Source organism: Ictidomys tridecemlineatus, chromosome 6, assembly GCF_052094955.1.
Source record: "Ictidomys tridecemlineatus isolate mIctTri1 chromosome 6, mIctTri1.hap1, whole genome shotgun sequence".
Taxonomy (NCBI): domain Eukaryota; kingdom Metazoa; phylum Chordata; class Mammalia; order Rodentia; family Sciuridae; genus Ictidomys; species Ictidomys tridecemlineatus.
In genome coordinates, this window is record NC_135482.1 from 23562446 (window position 1) to 23588618 (window position 26173).

General features: G+C 34.7%; 1 protein-coding gene across 9 annotated transcripts in view; it reads right to left on the minus strand.

The window, feature by feature from the left end:
- Positions 1-337: 337 nt before the first annotated feature.
- Positions 338-26173, minus strand: part of Vezt (vezatin, adherens junctions transmembrane protein) — an 84893-nt gene continuing 59057 nt past the window's right edge. For 6 of the 9 annotated variants that reach the window (XM_078052984.1, XM_013358233.3, XM_005324441.5 and 3 more), the window contains 3 exons: positions 15568-15668; positions 13561-13768; positions 338-10171 (listed from right to left, as the gene is read on the minus strand). In XM_078052984.1, coding sequence (XP_077909110.1) covers positions 9642-10171; positions 13561-13768; positions 15568-15668 — 839 coding nt within the window. In that variant the 3' untranslated portion in view covers positions 338-9641. Of the gene's footprint in view, positions 10172-10782; positions 11254-13394; positions 13458-13560; positions 13769-15567; positions 15669-26173 lie in introns of all 9 variants that reach the window. The other 3 variants (XR_013440386.1, XR_013440384.1, XR_013440385.1) reach the window with 2 other exon arrangements.

The following is a 26173-nucleotide window of genomic DNA, read 5'->3' on the forward strand; positions in this document are numbered from 1 at the left end:
GGGGGTCATATTAGTCAACAAATATAACATGCTTAGAACATGTCCAACAGGAATGGTGAAAATGGAAGTTTTAACTTGGCTCTTTCTATGCTGACAAATTATCAAGTGAGGAACTTCAGTGAACAAACCAAAGTTGGGGTAATGAATGAAAGTTTTTTTCAGACAAAGGCCTTTTTTAAAGAAAAAATTCTAAAGATATCACAATGGAGAAAAATAAACACAGAAGGATCACATAAGCCCAAAAGTTTGAGGCCAGTCTTAGTATCAGAGTAAGTCCCTGTCTTTAAAAAATAATTTTTAAAAAATAATAAATAAAAAGTTACATACACTAAAGAGGTAAGGAGGTACAGATTTTATTTAGAGATTTTTAAAGCTTAGAAGGAACAACAATAATACAGACATATGCAAACCTACAGTTGTGTTCTTTTAAAATAGCTGACCCAAAACTGATGTGATAAAATACAGAAAGTGATTAATAAAGAAAATGTTATGTGTAAAAAGAAAAGATTTTGCACATCCACATTCATAGCAGCATTATTCATAATAGCCAAGAGGTGGAAGCAACCCAAGTATCCAACACATGAATGGATCAACAAATGTGGTTAATACTTAACTATTCAGCCTTAAAAAAGAAGGAAGACCTGTCTCATGCCACAATATTGATGAACTTTGAGGACATAATGGAAAGTAGAACGGCATCAGGGGCTGTGGGGAAAAGAAAAGGATTACTAATAGTAATCATAGAGAATTCCTATTATTTAACGGGTAAGTGTTTCAAATTTTCAAGATGAAAATGTTCTGGAGATACATATCATTACAATGTGAATACACTTAAGCTTCTGAACTGTGCACTTAAAATTTTCTCAGTGGTCCTGGGGATTGAACCTAGGGTCTTGCACATGTTAAGCATTCTACCACTGAGCGACATCTCCCACTCCAATGGCTGCCTTTATAAACTTACTATATAAGCAAGCCTTAACTCCTTAAACAGTCCACACATTCCTATTTTCAGTATTCCTAACTAACCATGTTAAAAGAGAGTGCAAGGGCCCTCAAAATATATTGACAATATATTGTACCGTAAAATATAAATGTACCGTATATAAACCTAAAATGGGTTCACATTCATTTCAGGCTATGGGCAACAAACACAGTTAACTGTGCTGCCAGATGAGCGCACCAATACAGAGAAACACACTGCAGAAAAGAAAACATTGAGAAAGAGGTGTAAACATCAGACTTAAAAGGAAAAATAATACCACCTATGGATGAATACAGCATAAAATTAATTCCACAGTTGACTTATTCCGATGTGCCTCCATACGCTCCCAGTCCTATTTTGAAAGATAGCTTATTGACCAAATTTTGCTGTGATAAAGCTTGGAGGAACAGCAGTTTCAAGTTTCTTTCACATGTGGAGTTTCTGACTAGTTTGCAGTTATTTACACATGATCTAAAGCCATTGCAGAAGCTAGCATTAGCAGAAGTATGTTTTCATTGTGCACCATAACTTTTGGGTGTTAAATGCTTGCATGACTCTTCAGAGATCTCACCTACTAAATTAACAACAACAACAACAACAACAAAAACATGTTATGTAACTATAGCAATGCCACAATTATGATATGAGGCCACAAGATGAATTTAATCTTACTAAAAATATTCTGCAAACTACTGATGTAAAATGTGAGCCCTTAACCCATTTTTACATTATCCTAGCTTGTTTTCATTAACAATAACAGAAACTTTCAAAGTGAGCTCTGAAAGTTAGATTCAATTATAGATTCAAGGAAAAAGGTAGTAGTCTTCTGAAACAAGATTTTAAAATCACTTCGCATTGAAACCAGAAGGCAAAGACTAAATGCCCTTCAGAAACTGTGAACAATTATTATTCAGTTAAATGAAACTGGTACAATATTGTTGAGTAGAGAGTATTTAAGAGAACAAAACCCATTCATTTTTGAGGAGAGCTTTTGGGTCAGGGATTGATTTTTTTTTTTTTTTTTTTTGGTGGCTAAGTTGCTTCTACCGAAAATAGACATTTTAATCTATTATGTGATAATAAAAATCACAAGAATAACTCTTCTCACTGGCAATTAATAGTAATTGTAGAGAATTCCTATTAAGAGAAATTACTACAATGTCAAAGTCTGGGAAGACTATGTAGTGTTACCAAATGTTGTCCCTCTGATTTTAGAGGAATAACCAACCAACCCTTGCTAAAAGACAACATACATACAAAAAGATGTGAATCTTGGTGAACACAGGTTGTCTGGTCAGCCTCAGGTTATCTTCAGTCTTCACATTCGTGATGTTCCAGGAATGATGCACGAGCTTAGGTTGGTTCTAGGATAGGCCCAGGGGCCTGGTTTGATCTGGGATCCCTGGGACCATACCTAGAACAAACCCAAACAAAACCAAACTCCTTGGGAGTGCTTTCAGCTCAGGTCGACTTCTGGGCTTTTCACCCATATGGACCTCCATGGCTGTACCAGGACATACGCCAACCTTTAAGGGATGGGAGTGACATTTCTGGAGCCTTCTATACATTGTCATATGTAACTACTGTGCCTGAGTAAGCATTATGGAAATTATAGTACGAACAGAAGGTACAGATTAGTGTGATAAAAGTGCAAAAAATACTATGATTTAGAAATGGAGTTAATTTCCTTAAACATTTAATTGGGAAGGAAAAAAAGTTAGGTAATTATTTAGAATATCATAAAAGAATAAACTTGTAAGAGACATGCTTCAGTTTTAGCAAAATATGTACAATAATTTGTAGGTAGCTGACATTTAAGAAATGATATAAAACTGAAAAAATATAACGCCTCAAATAGTGAAATTGCCCCCTTAAGAAATTCTTAAGATATAAATAAAGGGAGGAATTCTATAACCATATCTCAGACTATATTCATTTTTAAAAATAGCATAGCCAGAAGTATAAATACCGTTCTATTGCAATAACATATTGCTAAATAATTTCAGTACATAGGGATAAAACTATATTTCATTGTCAAGAGTAGATCAAAATTCATAGCATTTTAAAGATATGTTCACTTTATTTTGTCACACATTTTAAGATATACATAAAATCAATTCCTCCTGATTGCTGCTAAAGTTTTGCATGTCTGAGTTCTGGAACTGATTTGTCTTCTTTTTGTTTTATAGCAATTATACTGTGTAGAATCACTTTTCTCTCATATCTATACTCAAAGAGAAGTTTTCTTCTTATAGCACCAATCCAGGTTTGGCATCATGACTATCTCTTCGGCAATGGCAGTCCCAACTCCAGAAATGGGTTTAGATAATCTATTTTTTTTAACCTTTATTCCATTAATTTATTTTTATGTGGTGCTGAGGATCGAACACAGGGCCCCGCAAAAGCTAGGCGAGCCCTCTACTGCTGAGCCACAATCCCAGCCCTATAGATAATCTATTTTTTATGATTGTTCTATCATAACTCTGTTCCATTAGCATGGATACCTGAAAGCTGACTCTAGGAAGTATGGTCATGAAATATATAGACTGATTTACCAATCACCTTGTGTGTAATGAAAAGCATGAGTCAACATACGTTGCTAAAACATAGTCAGTTTGTTAGTAAAAATAAATTGTTTGATGCTAAATGTACCTCTAGACAGATTTGAATTTTACTTGCAAATATTGCAACATGCAAATTTCATGTTTTTTTCCACCCAAGAGAGGAAAGTCATCCTGCTTGATTATTTTACATATTAAATGATGACTGAGGCATGCCAAATATAATAGAGTGACAGTGGGAATTTAGTCATTCAAATATTTGTCAATACCATTAGATTGAACACCAACAATTTTTGGTAAGCTTTTAACATACATTTCCTTTAGTTAAGTAAAAATAAAGATACTGTTAAAAAAGACGCAGAATTGACAGTATTTAGCAATTTACTAATATAATGGAGAGTCAATCAGGAAACCTCTCAGATTTTGTTCTAGGTACTTCTGTACATGGTGATGCCAATTTAAAATAGTTAAATTTATTTTTGAGCATTTCATAATGTATTTTGAACTAGGAACATTTGTAACATAAGGGTATAATGTTTTCAAGGAGATGATTCTGACCCTGTGTGCTTTGCTATGAAATCCTTTCAGATTATGCCATGGATTCACTGTGTAATCCCAAAGGGTCATTTAAGCTTTTTGCACCTCAGTCCTGTATACGTAAGAAAAAAATATACCTCCCAGATAATTTAATAAAGCAATTCAACAGTAAAAAAAAAATAAAGATACTGTTTGAAAAAGTAGCCTATCAAAGAATAAATACTTTGTGGTATAATTGCCTAGATCTTATTCTCTTGGGAAAAAAAAAAAGCACGTGGCATCCAATTCAAAGAGAAAATACGATTGAAAATGCTAATTCAAATGACCTGGTTTTAATCAGAGCCAAAGAATTGTAACATAGAACTATCCTAACAGACAGTAAAGTATGGAAACAAAGTGGCTCCTTTTGTAAAATAACAATTTGTATTTTGAGAGTAGGTATCTAATATGGTAACCTCACGAACTAAGGACAGCAACCTAATAGGTGGGGAGTCACAGATGTCACAAACATCCATGCAAGGAAGCACAATCCACTTCTTCATGTCTTCACTGTAGGTCCATTTACTCTTACTTTAGTTAGTACTTAGTTCTAACTATCTTAGTCATCTGGTCCCCCAAAACCCAAGCAGATCAGAAGATGCATTACGAAGGTGAATAAAGTACATTGCTACAATCACACTTAAGCAAGCAGTAATATAAATGGAGGAATCAGAACATCCACTGAAAACAAAGACATGAAAACTGAAACAAGTGCTGCAGAATGGAGTCATTTAGTACAGGACAAATAATTCTCAGAGTTTAGTCTATCCAAGTATAATAACTAATGTTCAAAATGATAATTTTAATATAAAAGCTTAAAGTATATTTCATATATTGTTTAAGAAGACAGCAATAGTTTTTATAAAGATTGCCTTCAGAAATTATTCCAAAAATTTAATGCTGAAAGAAGTTTAAGCTTAATAGAAAACTGGGATATCAAGAATGACTCATTCCCCAAATAGTCAAGTCAGCCAGTTCTTACTAAATTAGTCATGTTTTGTCTCAGACCAATAGTTCGAGAATATAAGTTTTGGTGGACAGAGCTGAAGTCATGTTAATCATGCCATAAATTTCAAATCTGTGTACTCAACTAAGAACGATTAACAAAAACAAAATATCTAACATTTTCCTGACATATACACAATGATTTATACAAATATGGTAGTCAAATTTTTCTTTTAGCATTGAATTCATTAATAGGAAATCCTAGAAACATCAATATATTAAAACAGAATTAATACTTCAAATATATGGCAATCACATATTCAACCAAGCAGTTTTAGCAAGTCCTTAGTAAGAGGCAAACAGATGAATGCTAAGAACCCAAACAGGTTATCACAAAGTCCATGCACTTTACTGATAGAAGAGCCCTTAGCCTTGTTGCAGTCTACTTACTCTTACTTTTAGACACAATTCTAGCAAGCTTGGCAATCTGGTTTCTCAGTCCACAGCAGATTAGAAGCAGCAAATTAGGGGCCTATTGCAGAAGGCAGGCACACAAGACAGCAACAAAATCACAGCTGATTATAAGGGAAGATAGAGAAACTGTGAAAAACAAACAGTGTTCAAAAAAGCACAGCAATGTGAAGTTAGCCAGTAAAGGGGCCCGACATCATTCCTGTCATCCCCGAGGGTGAATTTGTCAATCACCCATGATAGGAGGTGATATTCTTAAAGATGAAAAAGAAAAGGTTAAACTACATTCTATATACTTTAGAAAAATGGAGAGGTGCGATTAAATGAATTTGCCTCAAAATTTAACTGATTCAATGGAACTGGGACTGTAGCTCAGTGGTAGAGCACTTGCCTAGCATGTTTGAGGCACTGGGTTCCATCCTTAGCACCACATAAAATAAATAAGTATTCTGTTCATCTACAACTAAAAAATTTTTTAAAAATTAACTGATTCAAGTTAATAACCTGTCAATGATGACAGCTGAATAAATTGTTACAGTACTTAGGCATTTTCTATATTTCTCTCCTAAATTATTTGCAGTTTAGTTTTCTAATCTAAGTTATGAACTACACAGATATGTTCCTATAAATGGAACTGGAAAAATAAATCTTTATACCCTGTCTGTCATTCACAGCATCTATCTACTTAACCTCAAGCAATGGGTTAGCTATATGTATCACCATCTTATGGTATTTAGTTCTTGTATCCTGGTTTTGTTTGGGTTCAGAAACAACATACTGTGATTAAACCAAATCACATAGGATTTTTGACAAAGGATTTCTAATTATTTGGTAAAATGTAAATAGTCAACAGAGAGAAATAAAATCTAGGGTCCTATCTGATTAATACTCCATTAACCTATAACTTTTGAAATATACCAGAAGTTGATTTTTACACTTTAACATTAAAAGTTTTATAATTTTTAAAATGTGAGTCAGACTATTACTTTTTTAAGAAAACTGAGTTTAAAAACATTTGACCTGTTTTACTAATATATTTATAACCAATCTTGCTTTTCAGTCTCAAACATTTTATTTCCTTTTATCTTCTCTGAAAAGAAAGTGCAAATAGCATTTAGAAATTCAGAGAATTTGAGTTCTGTTGGAAAGACTCTCCCTAACATTATTAGGTCACAGCTTTTATATAGTTAATTTTTGAATTATTATTTATTTTATGTGGTGCTGAGGATTGAACCCAGGGCCTTGCCCCTGGTGGGCGAACACTCTACAGCTGAGCCACAACCCCAGCCCTCACCCACAGCTTTTAAATGAAGGGTATGGAATTTAAACTCAGCCTATTCTTCTATAGGAAAGCATGAACCTATCCTCTTAAAACTTTCTTATTAATTTGCCTTAAGTGTGTTTCTCTCAATTTGCTTGTCTTCAGTAACTTAAGAATTCTGATTTGAATTGTATCAGTTTCCTAATGAAATATATTCATATGCTGTGAGAACCATTAGCTTTAATGGGAATGTAAGCTATAAAATCAGAAAACACAAAGAACTTGTGAAAATAAGTAGAGGATTGCAAGTCACAGACCAACAAGAGTCTGGCCCTAGATGTGCCAGATAGGTAGGGCTTTAATAAAAGCTGAGAAAAAGGATTTAAGGCATGATAACTGGTACCAGACCACTTTCTGTCATGACTTTCCTATCCTTCCTTTGAGTAAATTGATAAAATAAACCATGGCGATATTTGTATTAAGAGCTGTCAGGATACTAGCACTACCACGATTTATACTGTCAAAAAATACTGTAAAATTTGCAAAGTACAGTTATAAGTGTTTTCCACAAAATGATTTTTTCCCAGAGGCTTCTTCTGGATGTAGAATGGCAGCTATTAAAACTATCAACAACCTGATAAGAGAAAGTAGAATATTCTTAGAAAAAGTAATAAACAAGAACACCTATTTATATAACATTGGTAAACAAGAACACCTATTTATATTATATTGGCCTGTTTTTTATATTTCCTAAGGTATTCATTGGAAGAACTAAGTGATAGACAGGGATTCTTACATTTTATTGGGCATGAACATTACCTATGTCTCATTTCAAGCTAAGAATTACAGAGAGTATGTCCTAAAATTCTCATTATAAAAAAAAAAAAGACCTCTAGTTTATTCTGAAGCAGGTATCCCACTAAAACGACAATGAGAAACATCAACTTAGAACATTGTCAGGAAAAAATTTGTCAAGGAATTTTCAAGAAGATAATATTTTATCTTGAAAATATTTTATAAGATGAAAGAAAATTTGAAAAACTACTTACAAAACACCTAATATTTGGTTAATGTTCCGAGATCTTTAGATCATGATTTCAACAAGTAGAGTTTTCATGAAACTATGTAATGGCTAGTGAATAAAACAGATCAGATTGGAAGACTGGAAAATTCTGATTCAAATTATCTAATCTTTCAGAATTAAGAAGCGTCACCTCAGAGAGCACTGAATAAAACTGATACCAAATCAAGATAGTAGAAACAAAATAGAATAAAAGAATTAAAATTATTAAACTCTGATTTTTTCTCTGTAAGGTTATAGGTTAAAATAAAATAAAGATCACCAAGTTTTTCTGTAATTGCTTTTCCTAAATCCTAGGAAAAATGGAGTTGGCAACTAAGTTTGTGATTTAAACCAGAAAGTATAGGTATTATTACTTAGGAACACAGAAGTCAGTAACAACACAAGAAGATTCTTTTTTCCTTCAAATTTAGCATAACTAGGTCCAACCTAAGGTATTACTCTGAAGAGGTTTATTACAATAAGTCCCAAAATTTTGGCAAAAGGCAAAAATCACTTATGGTACAAAGGATGTCTACTAGTCATATAAAGCTAAACCAAGTTTTTCCTCAGGATTAAAAAAAAAGTTATTAAAAAAATAAACAATTCTGAGTATAAGTAAATTTACTCACTGTAAGTGCTAAGTGACATAATTTAAATGTGTTTCTAGATTATCTAAAGATAATCTAGATTCATCATGTAATTTCCCTGTAGTATAACAGCGTAAGTTGAGTTATTCTTACATTTTCCTTAAATAGTGTCTATAAACTATGTCAGGTACAGGAGTTACAGGTTTCAAAAACAGTATACTCCAAAAAATACCAGTCTTCAACAATGGAATCACAACACATGAGATTGGCCACTTTGGAAAGCAGTATCTTCTAAGAGGTAGCTTGCAAATGAAGACTAGGAAGACAAGGTTTCTTTCCAGGAAGCTGACAGGTTTCTGAGTCTCACAGGCTCACAGGCTAGAAAATTGCAGCACTGGACCTACTTGTAGTAATGGTGCACAATTATCTTGAGGCAAACTGATACAAAGAATGTTACACTAAGTTGGGGGTAGGGTTTTTTACTATAGGGATCCCACTTTTGACAAGGAAAGTAATAACAAAGGAAGGAAAAAGTAATAATAAAAGAAAAAAGTTGAAAGGGTTTTTCTTGACCTGGTATGTTTTCCTTTTAAAGACTATTAGGAACATCTTAAAATTAACTACTGAATATTTACACGAACAATAAGAATTATGTCATAACCCAACTATTTTTGAAACTACTTTTAAGTTCCAAACCCCAGCACACATCAATTGTATGAATTAAATTTTTTTTATTCAGAACCTGTATCTTTTTTTTAAAGACTGGTATAAACAAAAATAAAATACAAACAACTCGATATTAACATAATAGCTGCAGTTACTAACTGCAAAGATACAGTAAAAAGGAGTCATACTAAATGTTAATGTTCTTGCAAGAGAATTAACCTAGTCACCTTATGGTAGCAAATTCTGGCAAGAAATGATAAATTCATTTCTTATTAAAAGTACTTAAATAATTACCAAGATTATCAGTTGGGCCACAAATAAAGCAGCAGTTTATTTTAAAGAGCCCTTACCTTTCTCTTATTTTCCTAAAAAATCTGCCACTTACAGGTAACTATTAATCTGAGACAGTTGTTCAAACCAGGTTTCTTCCTAGAAATTCACATCTTTATAGATAGTAAACTTACACTTATCTTCCCTTTCCAGTCCTGAAGCTAAAACACTTTTGTAAAAGGAACAATCTAAAATCATTTCATTGATCTTGGTTTTTACTTTCCTCTACCTCGTTTTCATTTTCTTCTATTATTTGTTCTTCCTCCTCATCGCCAAAAGTCTGTTCCTGCATGGTGGTGAAGGAGAGAGACCTAGCAGCCACTTCTGCTGCGAGGCCAGCAGTGAAGGTAAATTCTGGTGACAGCTGGAGCTGTGCCAACCTCTGCTTGATGGAGGGCTGCAAGGAGTCCCTGGGAGTTGGAGAGACAGTGGCCAGGCCACCTCCAACGGCCTGTGGAGATTCGTCCTCACTCTCACACTGGTAGCACATTGCTTCTTCAGGCCCTTGGAGGAAGACTTCATTTGCAGAATTGTCTTTATTTTTATCCTCTTGTTGATTCTCACATAAATACTCAGTCCTACTTATTTCATTGTCATTTGTGGAGGGCTTACTACTATTTTCCTCTTCAGTATCATTTTTACTGACTTTTCCCATATCTGAATTCACTGATGGTTCTGAATTACTTATGGGTTCCACTGGGTCTACAGGAGACAAGGATTTCAACACAGCTTCAAAGGAAAAAAAAAAAAAAAAGAGAGAGAGAAAGAGAGAAAAGGAAAGAAAAAAGAAAAATAATAACTAAGAACCCTGCAAATGATTTAAACTTTAATTTAAACTCCCAGTAACTTTTTTCTTTAAAAGAACAATAAATAAATAAAATTTATTAAAACTTTCTAGTAAAAGCAATAAAAATTTATAAGTTTAGGTAACTTTATAAGAAATAAAATGTCTAAGAAATGGAATGAGATGGAGATTTGATGAAGAGTTTTTTAAGCTATCATCTTATTCAAAAGCAGTGGTTCTCAAAGTGTGGTCCCTGAACCAACAAGGTCAGCCATCACCTAGGAATCTGTTAGAAGCAGAAATTCTTGGGCCCAATCTCAGTCTACTAAATTGGAAACTGTGGGAGTGGGGACCGGCTATTTTTTACAAGGCTCCACTTGATTCTGATGCACAATAAAATTTGAGAACCATTATTATTAAAGAATAAGCAGAGTGGTTTTCACTGAAAATGTGTTCAATAAAAGGCCTAACGTGACCCAGATAATAAGTGCATCTTCAACATCTATATATATTTAAAAGTTAAAACAGCATGGAAAAAAAATATAATTTAACTTACTTGCCAACCACCTAAGAAGACCCTAATGGAAGTAAAGTCACACTTCTACACATTTTGAAGCGCCACAGAAAAATACAAACAAAATGAAATTTGCATTCAAGATCAACTACGGAACAAAGTATAATACATAAACATATATCCATACGGTAGAAGTTGTCCTTGCAAGGAAAATGAAGTTTTATTTAGGCCCCTCTTGATGTTAGTAGGCAGTGGGTTGCTTGCTAGGCAGTCTCTCCTCCCAGCATGAGGGGTTAGTACAATACAATATATTATGAAGCATGACGGAAGGAAAAAAGTGCTTCTTGAAGATCTGGCGTGTGTTTAGAAAATATTTTTGTAAAACGTGTCCATTTCCAAGAAACATCCCTATGCTGCAGTAACTCCACTAGAGAAGCAGCAACAACAGAAAAAAATGGCCACGGCAGGTTCCAGTGTAGAATTTCCCTCTCTAATTCCATTCGGACTTTACCCCTGTAGGCAGAGATGAAAACAACTCTGGAAGACGTACTGAAATTTTTCATGGGAAAAGCATTTTATGGTATCAGCAGTTTTATTTTAAAAAACTACACAGCATTATTGCCTTTTCAAATGCAAACTGCATCAAAAGCACATACCTGAAAATGAGACCCATTTCTCTCATTTGCCCATAATGTTAATAGGTAATTTTAAAACTGTGAGAAGAAAATACTCAATAATAAAAGATACTAGCCTACATACAATGCTATTTTCAGTGTTTCGCACATTTTTTAGTTTATAAATATGCTAGTTCTTAACAAATGTAACATGTTAGAAGTTGACTGATATTCATGATTATTGCTAATTGAATGGGGGGATATAATCAGAACAAGGGGAGGATCAGTTGACAAGCTTGTGAGAATATAGGCTTTTTTTTTTGGTAGTACTGAAGATTGAACCCAGGGCTTCATGCATGCTAGGCAAGTGCATTACCAGCCAGGCAAGTGCATTACCACTGAGCTACCTTTCCAGCCTTTCAAAATTTACTGAGACAGAATTTTACTAAGTTGCCCAGGCTGGCTTTGAACTTGTGATCCTCCTGTCTAAGGCTTCCTAATAGCTGGGATGATGATATGCATTTCTGTCTCCTGATTTATATGCTATGGGTACAGCAGTAAACAGTGCCTCGCATATAATAGGTACTCAATAACTACTTGTTGAATGAATAATTTGCTAAATGAATACTGTGAGGGATAATAAAGTCCCTATTTAAGGAGACTGTAATTTAGTTCCAGAGACAAAAAACAAAACAAAACACTTGAACACATAGAAAGTAACAGTACTAAAACATAACGCCATTAATCTCTGATTTAGGTAGGCCCGACATATGAACCAGCATATTACAGAAACTCTCCTTCTGCTTCTGGAAAGCCCTCAATCATTTCCCTTTTCTGCTATGCTTTGATGCTCAAGTCTTTCTTTGCCTCTCACTACAATGCCTCTCTAGTGTGAGGTTCCACAGAGCTAGGAGAGGTAGGAGGGCTAGAGCAATCAGAATTTAGAGGAGAGACTAGTAGACAGGGCAGCTCTATAGAGACAGAATTCTTGGTAAAGGATTTGACATAAATTTTCTTTAAGAATAAAAATAGTTGGTGGAATTATATCTAATTAGCTGAATATAAATTGAGGAAGATTATCTTCACTAGAAACTGTGAGAAATATATTTGGACATGATGGATTCTTAAGATGAACAGGCTGATACTTACTGTAAGAAGGAGCCACTATAGCTTTTAAGATAAAGCAATTATCAATGTGCCATTTGAGAATTATCTGGAAAGAGCTTGTAAGATAGCTTAGGAAAAAAGGTACTGAAAATTGAAGTCAACTAGCTAAGAGACTATTATAATGAACAAGCATAATCTAGTGAGGACTTCAGCTATAAAGGGGGCTGATGGTGAGGAAGAGAAAAGTTAAAAGCATGATATGTAGACATGGACCAGGAGAAAAGGAGGGCTCAGAAGAGGAGAAAACCCTAAGGAGCATTCTAGAAGTACAGGCAATCTGTATACTACTTCTAGTGAGAAAGGGAGAGGCAGGCAATTGATTTTGAGGGTCCATAAAGATACTTCAAAATGGAAGGGAAGTCCCACTCTAGCTTGTTGGAAATCACAGGAATCAATACAACTAGCAATTAGTCAGAATGATCAAACTGCCAACGATCAAGCCTCCCTTCACTCCTTCCCCTGACTCTTCTAAAGCATGACTGAAGGAAAGAAGGGTGAGTAATGTGAAGAAGCTTAAGCTAACCTTTGGTTTTATTCCCATTCAGCCTAGTAAACAAATTAGAGTATGGAGACAGTACACATAGAAAACTTCCTCCCCTCCTGTCTGCTGAAACACTCAGGTCACTTAAGTGACTCTAACTGGCCTAGGCCTTAACATACTTTTCAATAGTAAACACAGTTATTAATTTTGTGTTTCAACAAGTTATTTTTAATACAGAAAACAGTTCCAAATTTCAATTCACTAAATTTGAAAACATTTTATTTAAAATACTCCAAATTGTTTAATGTAATGCCTATTTCAAAAAAAATTTAGTAAAAAATTAAATAACTGATAGAAAAGTCTAATTTTATATTTCTAGTATGTTTACATACCTATTTTATTGATCAAACTGATTTGCTTCTAGAAGAAAAAGTACTATGTTTATTGGTAGTTACCTAGAATTAAGCCATAAGAATTAGTTACAGTAAGATTCATGGTGTAAGAAAAAAAAGAATCACCTTCATTGAAATAAGCTTTTACTCTGAAATCAGTGCTTACCATGATCGCTAAAGAGAAGTTGCTTCCATTTCTGCCTTTCTGCCTCCGAAGCTTTAAATCCAAGCACAGATTTTAATTCTTGCAGTACCCTCTTGGATTCTTCCTGCTCACGCTTCTGTCTCTCTTTGTCTTCTTGAGACAAGTAATAAAAATCATCTTTTCTGAAATCACTGTCCATATCTATATCATCTACATAAGCTTCTAATTCCTGAAAATGAATAAAAGAAAAAGCATTGTAGGGCTGGAGATGTGGCTCAAGCAGTAGCACGCTAGCCTGGCATGCGTGCGGCCCGGGTTCGATCCTCAGCACCACAAACAAAGATGTTGTGTCCGCCGAAAACTAAAAAATAAATATTAAAAAAAAAAGAAAAAGCATTGTACTCCAGACAGTTTTCTAGCAGCATTTATGTATTTGTAGCTACATATCTCTTGAGTTAAATAATGAGGACTTGGGGGGATACAGTTCATTTGGTAAAGTGCTTGCCTCACATTCACAAGGTCCTGGGTTCAATCCCCAGCAACACACACACACACACACACACACACCTTGCTTTTGGCATAGGTCATTAAAGCATAGTTGAACAAAAACAGGGGGAAAAAAGAACAAAATTTTAAAAAGATCTATAGATTAATTGAAGTATTCAAAAAGCTTAACAGTTGATTCTAAAAAAGGGTTTAATAACACCCATGGTTATTTTTCCATGCCTATAACCATACTACAGATATGGTTAAAATTATGTTTTTTTTTTTTTTTTGCTATGCAAAAACCAATCAAAACTAGGACTGACAATGTGACAGTTAATGTTGTTCTTATGAGAAATTTCTATGGTTCTTTCTGACTTCCCAGGAAGTCTGAATACTCTTGCTAGAATTAGGGATCACCCCATTTTATTGTTCTCCACATCTCTAAGACCAGAGGGTAGAATATTTACTCACCCAGCTTTCCTTGCAGTTAAGATTTAGGCAAATGACATGGGATCCTCTAAAGAGATATACCTGAATTAGAAGTTTGTGACAAAAGAAGCAGGCACCTGAAGAAGGCCATTCTGGCAAGGATGTCAACAGATCATGTTCTGGGAGGGAATGGTTCTGAGGGTAGGATTTACTATTTGGCACTGAAAGAAAATCAGGCAATGTCAGTGCCCCTGGGCTAAGCAATGAGGTCTTCAATGGGAACAGTTCTTTTTGAATGAGTTTGGCTGTTAACCCTAGCCTGGCTCAAGCCTGTTTATCTAGTCTTCTGAAATGTTCTGTAAGCTAGTTAATGGTTTTAAATAAATTATCTGTCTGTTAAACTAGCTAATTTGGTTTCCATTTATAATTAAGAATATGAAAGATAACATGACTGAAGGAAGTTTTGCTTAGACTGAACAAGAGAAATCTTTGCACTAACTAATGCAACCATTAAAAATGCGTGGTATAACATCCATGAAGTCAAGTGCACAAATCTCAAGGTATAGATTTTTACACATGTATGCATATTAGCAACCACCACACAAATCAAGATAAAAATGTTTTCAGGATTCCAGAAGGCAACTTTGGTCAAACACTAATCTTTATTGTGTTTAAGCCCTTTAAAAGCCTCTATGAAGTGGACATTTGGACAAGAAATCTGGTGGTTTCAAGGAATTCAAATCCAGGGGATTAAGAACTAATGCCTTTTATAAATTCAATCATTTACATTGTGATCTTGAAATTCATTAGAAACAGAAATGCAATCAGCTATTTGACAATTATGTCACTTAAAAGAAAGGATAATGGGATGGAGTTGTAGCTTAGTGGTGAGGCACTTGCCTCACATGTGTGAGGCCCAGGGTTCAATCCTCAGTACCACATAAAAATAAATAATAAAGATATTATGTCTATTTATAACTAAAATATATTAAAAAAAAGAAAGAAAAAGAAAGAAAGGAAGGAAGGAAGGAAGGAAGGAAGGAAGGAAGGAAGAAAGGCAGGCAAACTTTGTGAAACTCTTTGGAAGTAATAAAGGGTAATTTTCCTTCTTACCTGCTCCTCGGGGATTGGATCTTTGTCTGAAATGTGTAGAGTAGGCTGCTTCAAAGGTACTACAGTACAATGTGGGTTTTCACAGGCTACTTCAGGCTTTCCTTTAAAAGGTGGAGGGCAGAATAAAGATGAGAATCAGGCCATACACAAATTAATGGACATATAGCAAAAATATCCCTGATACTAAAACTTTGTCAATTTCATAGTTCATCTTGTTCTAAATTTTATCACAAAAAAATCAAAGATACTAAAGTTAACAACACCAGCAGATTTACAATTGAGTTAAACTTTTGGAGAAGAGGACTGGTTTTCTCTCTTCTTTGCCTCACAACAGTATCTGATACACACTATAAATACTATTGAACCAAAAAAATCTGTTCAGAGAATAGGAATGGTCTTAAAGACAGATCACCACTTTTCCCCCTAATGCTAAGGATGGAACCTAGGGCCTCACACATGACAGGCAAGAAGCGCTCTACCACTGAGCCTCATTCCAGCTTCCAAGATACTACTATCAATAACAATAAAGAGGAACATTCAACATGTGCTAATAATCCAGCTCTCTAACAAAGCAAACATCCAATTCATAGCACTTGCTGATTTCTAATCTCCATGGTATAAATTCACTCACCATGGCCAATTTTAAGCTATAAATGGTGTTCAAGCAGCTCAAAGAATATTTAATACTCCATGGAGAACCTGCTCCAGCATGTAATCCATTTAATAAAAATCTACCAAGTACCAATCATAAGCTCAACAGTAAATTTACAGTCCTGGGAGAATATGAGGTATATGTATGCTCTATTGAATTTATTTGAAGGAATTTTTATTTTAGCATATCAGTAAAACATTTGGGGGAAAGGAGTGGGTATCTCTCAAGTTTCAACTTCATCTTTTTCTCCTCTTCAGTCTTCCACAAACTTAATCATGTGTTTGCATTTCCTTATATTATACTTATTTTTTTCCTGTTTTTTTTTTTTTTAAAAATTTTAGTGAACACAATATCTTTATTTTATTTTTAAGTGATGCTGAGGCTCGAATCCAGAGCCTCACACATGGTAGATAAGTGGGCTGCCTCTGTGCCACAACCCCAGCCCATATACTTATTCTTTTTCTGTGAAAAGTTTGAGGTGGAAAAATAAAATTAAACACTATCAAGCAGCCCAACTAAAACTAGAGGCCTTTGAATGGATTTCTCTGATATTTACAACCATTAATCTAAAATTATACCTTAAAATTTTTCTTTGAACTCTAGATTTTTAACCACATGTTCATGGTAAAAAACTTCACATAGTACAGAAGGGTATAAAATAAAAAAAGATCCCTGATCACTTTATCCCTCAATTCTACTTCCTGAGAGCAGGAATGATTGTAAAAGACCTTATATTAAAATGCTACTTTGTCCATTTGTTTAAATACAGTCTGTGGTGCTTTCACACTACTAAAGGAGCTGAATAGCTGCAACAGACACCAGATGGCCTACAAAACAAAATATTTGCTGCCTGGTCTTTCACAGAAAAAAAACTGCAGACCCCTGTCCTGGAGCAGTTTCTCAAATTTTAATGTGCAAACACATGATCAGATCTTGTTAAAATGCATATTGATTTAAAAAAATCAGGGATTACACTATAACAATCTGAAGGCCCTAGAGGTTATGAATGTTAAGAATTTTAGATAATGTGATATTTTTAATCATGGGAAACTATTGTTTTCTGGAGGTTCTTTTCTATTATAATTCTCTTTTAATGCTAGGGACTGAACCCAGGTCCTTGTACATAGTAAGGAAGTACTCTACACTGAGCCACACCCCAACCCTCTATGGCAATTCTTAAGTAATGCCAATGTAAAAATATGAAACCACATTGAGTATTAGAAGAAATCAGGAGAGAATTTGTAAAATAAATCCAAAATAAAGAATCTTTTAAACTATGTTATAAAAACTCATTAAGAAACAAAAAAAGGAAGAATATCTTTATGGGCTGGGAATGTGGCTCAAGTGGTAGTGGGCTCGCCTGGCATGCGTGCAGCCCGGGTTTGATCCTCAGCACCATATACAAACAAAAATGTTGTGTCCGCCGAAAACTAAAAAATAAATATTAAAAAATTCTCTCTCTCTCTCTTTAAAAAAAAAAAAGAATATCTTTATAAGGAAAAACCTATCATAAACAAAGACCAAAAGTTACATGATAAACCAGGAAAACTGTTGCATTTTATTTCACAGAGGATCATTTCTTTCTTTTTTTTTAACTTTTTTTTTTATTGGTTGTTCACAACATTACAAAGCTCTTGATATATCATATTTCATACATTAGATTGAAGTGCGTCACAGAGGATCATTTCACTAACACATAAAAGAGCTTCCACAAATCAATAAGAAAGTTGGCAATCAAAATAATGGACAAAGTGTATGGATAGACAGCTGTCAAGATGGGAATTACAAATGGCTCCTAAACACAGGAAAAGGCTGAAAACACCATAAGCATTCATTAAGAGATTTAATGAATGGTACATAATGCAGCTGAATATGCTGTCAATTTGAAAGAATAAGATATTTAGTAATTTTAATATATAATAATATAATAATTTAATATACAATAATAAATTAATGATAATAATTTAATACATAATATTATAATAATATATAATGATGCAATAATATTTAATAAAATATTTACAATGAATTTTAAAATAGTAATATTTGTTTATATTAACATATGTATAAAATCTTTAGAAGGATACAGAAGAAACTGGAAGAAGCAGTTACCTATAGGGAAGGCAATCAAGTGGTTGGGACGACTTCATAGAAACTTCATTATCACCTTTCTACTCTTTTGTGCTTTAAAAATTTTAAGGATATAAGCACCCTATTTTTTTCATGGAATAAACATTCAAAGAAAATTTTAAGAATGATTTGGTCAACTAAAGTATCAACTGGTGGGAATCAGTGTGATACAGGTACCAATGAGGAACTAACTTGTAGCTGGCAGGAGGTAGCCTGTATGAATTGTCTGAACGCTGGGAATAAAGAGCCAGCAAGGGATGGCAAGATGCTGAGACCAGAGTTGGAAAGACTCTTGGCTGGCATGGGCTGGTATAGTCAAAGCAAGATAGTCCAGAAGGGAAGAACTCTGAGAAGGTTGAGTTAGTGGCCATGTAGTTTATGAGACAGCCCACAGCGTCAAGTGATTAGTTTTATACAAAGGGACTGAGTTAAGTAAATATTTTGAAGAAGATGGTAGCCAAGTTTTTCACAATCAGGGAAGGCAGGTACAAATATGGAAAGGCAGAGGACAGAATAAATCATGTACTGTTGAAATTGAATTAGAGGTATTAGAATGACTCATGGTTTATAACAAACATGGACAAATAGATATAGAAATAGATGTGTCTATGTGTCCATATATACATATACAAATTTTGTAGCTCCATCCATACACTGAAAGGGTATAAAAGCAGTAACATTCCAGGGGCAAGATGTATACCTAGCCCCCAGATTTTGGTTTCTAAATGCCATTCTCTGTTAAAAAGGACTAAGGTTTCTTAGAGACATGGCTGATGTCAAGGGTAGTGCAAGGAAAGTAGAAAGTAATGGAAGTGCTCAAAGAATGACACTGATATAAATCAGCTCAAACAGGCTGCCTCTGGCCAAATCTTGGACAAATTGAGCAACAAAGTCATAATAGTACTGAGTTATGATTCACTGGATAAAATTAGGATCCATAAGTGTTTACTGATATAAATAAATAAATGTGTGGAGAAAGGGGATATTTTATCTTACAGTAGCATGCCAACTAATAAATGTAAAAGGAAAAATAGAACTAGAAAATTACCAATTGGCAACCATCACAGAGACATTGAATTCAAGCAATGACTAAAGCAAATGGATCCAAATAATATAAGCTAAATTTTTTTATTCTCTTTAAAAAATTCACTTTTTGGCATATAATTCTGAGTTTAGTAAATTACATAGTCATAGAACGACCACAACCAAAATACAGAATTGTTCTATCACCCAAATAAAAACCTATGCGGGCTCTTTCTAACTCATTCCTCCCGCCATCTCTAATTCCCAGCAACCACTGATCTGGTTTCTGATCCTCTGCAATTTTAATAATACCATATAAATGAAATAATATAGCAGAAAGTGATTTCAGTCTGGCTTCTTTCACTTGGCATAATGCTTAGAGATTCATTCACACTATTACATGCTTCACTCCTTTAATCCCTGAGTAGCTTTCTATTAGATGGATGAATGTAACAATTTATTCAGCAGCTGAAGGATAAATGCCCTATAGTTTTTACTAATTACGAACAAAGACACTGTAAATATGTATGTAGTTTTGTGAAAACTAAGTTTTTGTTTTATTTATTTATTTAGCAGTGCTAGGGCTGGAACCCAGGGCCTTGCATGCACTAGGCAAGCACTCTACCACTGAGTTACACTCCCAGCCTATGAACAAAAAGCTTATTATTTTTTGTTCTTTCAAAATGGGGTCTTATTGTATTACTCAAGCTGCTCTTCAACTTCTTATCTCAAGTGATCCTCCTGCCTCAGCCTCCCGAGTAGCAGAGATTACAAATACACACCACTGCACCTGGCTGAACATGAAGGTTTGATAGCCTTAGCTAAATACGCAGGAATAATATTTCTGAGTCATATGGGGTATATGTATTAATAGTGAGTAAAATTTTGATGAGAAAGGCTATATTTATACAACCTCTAAGTATTTCTTTCTTCTTATTATTTATTTTTTTTAAAGAATTTAACCTTTATTTTTTGCTGTTGTTGTTTTAATATGTGCCAAGGATCAAACCCAGTGCCTCACCGATGCTAAGCAAGTGCTCCAGCACTGAGCTACAACCCCAGACCCTCTAAGTATTTCTTCACAAAATATTTATCATGAAAGATTTTAAGAACAGGCTAAAGAGTAACAGAGAACACAACAACTAAATGTGCACATGATCTAGATTTAGACTTAGTTACGTATGAGAATGTCCATGTTTTTCAAAATTACAAAATCATTATCCAAAGTACATGCATGAAGACATGAATTGGTGTGAATATACTTTGTATATAACCAGTGATAGGAAAAATTTGTGCTCTATATGTGTAATATGAATTGCAATGCATTCTGATGTCATATATAAATAAAAAAATTAATTAAAAAATCTATTCTTTTTTTTATTATTTTGTTTATTTATTTTTATGTGGTACTGAGGATCGAACCTAGGTCTCAAATGTGCAAGGCGAGTGCTCTACCACTGAGCCACAACCCCAGCTCCCACCCCCTCCTTTTTTTTTACAGAAGTATTTAGGGTGATGGGATTTCATGTCTGCAACTTACTCTTCTATTGTTCAGAGTAACACCACTGTCAAAAGAATTATCCAAACATACAGACCCATACAAAAAAATGTGGTAGAATGGAAACAACCAGGGAATCTGGATGAAAGGTATTTTGAACTACTCTCACAATTTTTCTAAAAATTTGAAGTGACTTTTAAATAAAACACAAAAAAATGTGACTGACTAAAGCATTTGTTTCTTAAAACATTCATTTTATTTAAATTTGTATAGCCATGGCCACTAGGAGGGTTGAATGGGATATACTTTTATTTCTGGTGCTGGGAATTGAATCCAGGACCACCTGCATGCTAAGCACATGCTCTACCATTGAGCTACCCTACCCTCTTAGTCAAGGATGCTCGTTTAATACCACAAATATTTCTGAATATTTCTCCTTATAGAATATGTACTCAAAAGTTCTAGAATAGAAAAATTAATGTATTTGATCACTTGCAGATATTAAAATTCTTTAGTAGATTTATCCTTTGGAGAAAAAATTATGAACTACAATTATTATTACATTTAGATATAAAGTAATATATAAAAAAGGGCTGGAGCTGGGGCTCAGTGGCAAAGCACTTGGTGTTTAATACACATGGACCCATAAAAATGAATATGCAGTACTATTATATATAATTTATATATTATTTCTAAATAACTGATGTAAGTATCTTAAGATAACTTAAGTATGAGGACCCTAACTATCAAACCCATTATTTTATCCTAAAGGTAACTTTTATTACCCTAACTGTAAGTGTCTCTAGAAGTTCTGATAATAGAAAATACTAACAAAATTTATCTCTTCATTTCAGTTTTTATAAAAGGAGACACGATTCACTGAATCTTCTAAATTCAGAATAAGAAGCTGGACACGGAGACACACGCCTGCAATCTTAGCAGCTCAGGAAGTTGAGGCAGGAGGATTATAAGTACAAAGCCAGCCTCAGCAACCTAGGTAGTCATTAAGCAACTTAGCATGACTCTATCTCTAAATAAAATATAAAAAGGGCTGGAGATGTGGCCCAGTGGTTAAGTGCCTCTGGGTTCAATTCCCAGTACCACATACACATACACAAAAAAGAGCTAAGCCTTTGAATTCAGTGTCAAGTTGTACATATAAATTCAATATATATATATATATATATTTTTTTTTTTAGTAAACTAAGAAATTTTGTGGTCAGCTTCATCATGCAGACAAGAAATCCATCTAATAAAATTCCACCAGAGATGCATTCAAGCTCCCGTTCGCCTTCTTCTTGCAGCCAAACTGCCGTGACTCAGCACTAACGACCCCACTGAAATAACTGGTCGGCCCTTCTGAACTTACGGAGGTAAAAGCCAACCGAGCCTTCATAGGCAGTGGCCACAGGATTGAAACAGGGCTTGGGAGAGACAGTCAGGACCCACCTGTTGCATTGGTCACCCGGCAAAGAAAACAAACTGTCACCATTTGCATGGGATACCACAATGGCAGAGAACTGACGTCACCATAACGCAGCGGAGGAGATAACTTCATTGAAACCAGCGGCGACAGGTGTGTAATCCCCTAGCCATCCCTCTCCACACAGCGGGGAAACCTTAAGGGCCCCTCCCAGCTCTCCCGAGAGCGAAATAGCCAGACTGAGGGAATCAGGAGTGGCGCGGGACTCGCGACTAGTGGTGTGGGACTCCCAGCTACCGCTCCCACCAGTGCTGATAACTGAGGTCTCTTGCACCAGCTACCAGGGGCGTGGCTACCGGAGGGCAAACAAATTCGCTGGGGGATCTCAGCCCCAAGCTCTACAAACTTAGGGTCTGAGGGAATGGCAAACAGGGAGAGTGTGCTTAGGCGTTCATGAAAACAGGGCTCCCAGGAACGGCAGACCTGGTGTGTAGCCAGTATTGTGGTGAACGTCACCAGTGAGCGGGGCCTGGCTTGAGGAAAAGTGGGGAAGTGACTAGACACAAGAGAAGGCCCTAGGCACTCAGGATTGGAGACCCGCCCAGTCTGGGAGGAAGAGCTGCTGCACAGTGATTGGTTCCCACCTATTGAGAGGAGAAGCTTGGCCCAGTGGGCACAGCTCCACCTACAGGAAGAGAAGTTAATCAAACTCTAAGACTGCATTTATTAATTTTTTTTAATTTGTTTTTTTTTATTTTCATTTTTTGCTGTTTTTTTAAATTTTTTTTCTAATTTTTAAAATTTTTTATTTTATTATTATTTATTTAATTTTAATTTTCATTTATTATTATTTTAAAAAAATTTTTTTCTTTTTCTATTTGCTATTTTTTTTTGTCTTTTCTTTTCAATTTTCTTATTCCCCCTTCCTTGAATTCTACCTGCTTACTCTCATTCTCTTTAGTGACCTCTTCCCTTCCCTTCCCTTCTAATATCTTTCCTCCCAAGCATAAAATAAATTTATAAGAGTAAACAGTAACTCAGCAGTCAAACAGAACAAGAAGTAACATGAGCAGCATGAAAAAGCAAGAAAGAAAAGGAGTACAAACAATGCAGGACAGCCTAAATATTCAGGAGGACCTAGAGTCATCAGAAAAATGGTCATATAAAGAACTCAAGGAATACCTTAGACAGATGGAATGGAACCTTAAAGAGGATACGAGACAGCAAATTCAAACAGTGAAACAACACATTGAAAATGAGTTACATAAACAGATAAAAGAAGAAGTTAAGTATCTTTATCAGGAGATAGAGATAATAAAAAAAAATCAAACAATAATTCTAGAAATGAAGGAAATTATAAACCAAATTAAAAACTCAAATGAGAGTATCACTAACAGAGTGGAGCAAGTAGAAGCCAGAATGTCAGATAATGAAGACAAAATATATCATCTTGAAAAGAGTCTAGCCAACTCAGAAAGGCTGGTAAAAAAACCACGAGAAAAACATCCAAGAGATATGGGATAACATAAAAAAACCAAACTTACGAGTCATTGGGATAGAGGAAGGTATAGAGATTCAAACCAAGGAAATGAGTAACCTGCTGAATGAAATAATTACAGAAAACTTTCCAAAAAAGGAAAAGGATATACAAATTGTAGATGCATACAGGACGCCGAGCACACAAAATCACAGTAGACCAACGCCAAGACACATTGTTATGAAGATATCCAATATATAGAATAAAGAGAAAATATTAAAAGCTACAAGAGAAAGGAGGCAGATTACATTCAGGGGTAAACCAATAAGGTTAACAACAGATTTTTTATCATAGACGCTGAAAGTGAGAAGATCCTGGAACAACGTATTTCAGACACTGAAAGACAATGGATGCCAACCAAGAATTCTGTATTCAGCAAAATTAAGCTTCAGGTACAACAATCAAATAAAAATCTTTCATGATAAACAAAAGCTAAAAGAATTTGCAGCCAGAAAACCAGCATTGCAAAGCGTCTTGAGCAAAACACTACACGAGAAAGAAATGAAAAACAACAACCAAAACCATCAGTGGGAAGTGCCTAGGTAATGACAGAGGGCGGAGGGAAAGCTAATCATGGAGAAACAAACTAAATTTTAAAAAAAAGATAAATAATCAATCATGGCTGGCAGTACAAACCATATATCAATAGTAACTCTAAACGTTAATGGCTTAAACTCTCCAATAAAGCGACATAGGCTGGTAACATGGATTAAAAAAACAAATCCAACAATATACTGCCTCCAGGAGACACATTTGATTGGAAAAGACATACACAGGCTGAAGGTGAAAGGTTGGGAAAAAATATACCACACAGTCCTCGCAAACAAGCAGGGGTGGCCATCCTCATATCGAATAAAATCGACTTCAAGAATAAGTTAATCAAAAGGGATAAGGAAGGACAGTATATACTGGTAAAAGGAACCATTCACCAATAAGACATAACAATTATCAATATTTATGCACCAAATAATGGTGCTGCGACGTTCATAAAACAAATTCTCCTCAAGTTCAAGAATCAAATAGACCACAACACAATAATTATGGCTGACTTCAACACACCTCTCTCACCATTGGACAGATCCTCCAAACAAAAGTTGAATAAAGAAACTATAGAACTCAATATCACAATCAATAACCTAGACTTAACTGACATATATAAAATATATCAACCATCATCAAGTGGATATACTTTTTTCTCAGCAGCACATGGATCCTTCTCAAAAATAGACCATATATTATGCCACAGGGCAACCCTCAGTAAATATAAAGGGGTGGAGATAATACCATGCATTTGATCTGATAATAATGGAATGAAACTGGAAATCAATGATAAAAGAAGGAAGTAAAAATCCTACATGACATGGAAAATGAACAATATGTTACTGAATGATCAATGGGTTACAGAAGACATAAAGGAGGAAATCAAAAAATTCTTAGAAATAAATGAAAATACAGACACAACATATCGGAATCTATGGGACACAATGAAAGCAGTTTTAAGAGGGAAATTCATCGCCTGGAGGTCATTCCTCAAAAAAAGGAAAAACCAACAAATATATGAGCTCACACTTCATCTCAAAGACCTAGAAAAGGAAGAGCAAAACAACAGCAAATGTAGCAGAAGGCAAGAAACAATTAAAATCAGAGCGGAAATCAATGAAATTGAAACAAAAGAAACTATTGAAAAAATTAACAAAACTAAAAGTTGGTTCTTCGAAAAAATAAGATCGACAGACCCTTAGCCATGCTAACAAAGAGAAGAAGAGAGAGAACTCAAATTATTAACATACAGGATGAAAAAGGCAATATCACAACAGATGCTACAGAAATACAGAAGACAATTAGAAATTATTTTAAAAACCTATATTCCAATAAAATAGAAGATAGTGAAGACATCGATAAATTTCTTAAGTCATATGATTTGCCCAGACTGAGTCAGGAGGATACACACAATTTGAACAGACCAATATCAATGGATGAAAGAGAAGAAGCAATCAAAAGACTACCAACCAAGAAAAGCCCAGGACCGGATGGGTATACAACAGAGTTTTACAAAACCTTTAAAGAAGAATTAATACCAATACTTTTCAAGTTATTTCAGGAAATAGAAAAAGAGGGAGCTCTTCCAAATTCATTCTATGAGGCCAACATCACCCAGACAAAGACACCTCAAAGAAAGAAAACTACAGACCAATATCTCTGATGAACCTAGATGCAAAAATCCTCAATAAAATTCTGGCGAATCGGATACAAAGGCACATCAAAAAAATTGTGCACCATGATCAAGTAGGATTCATCCCTGGGATGCAAGGATGGTTCAATATACGGAAATCAATAAATGTT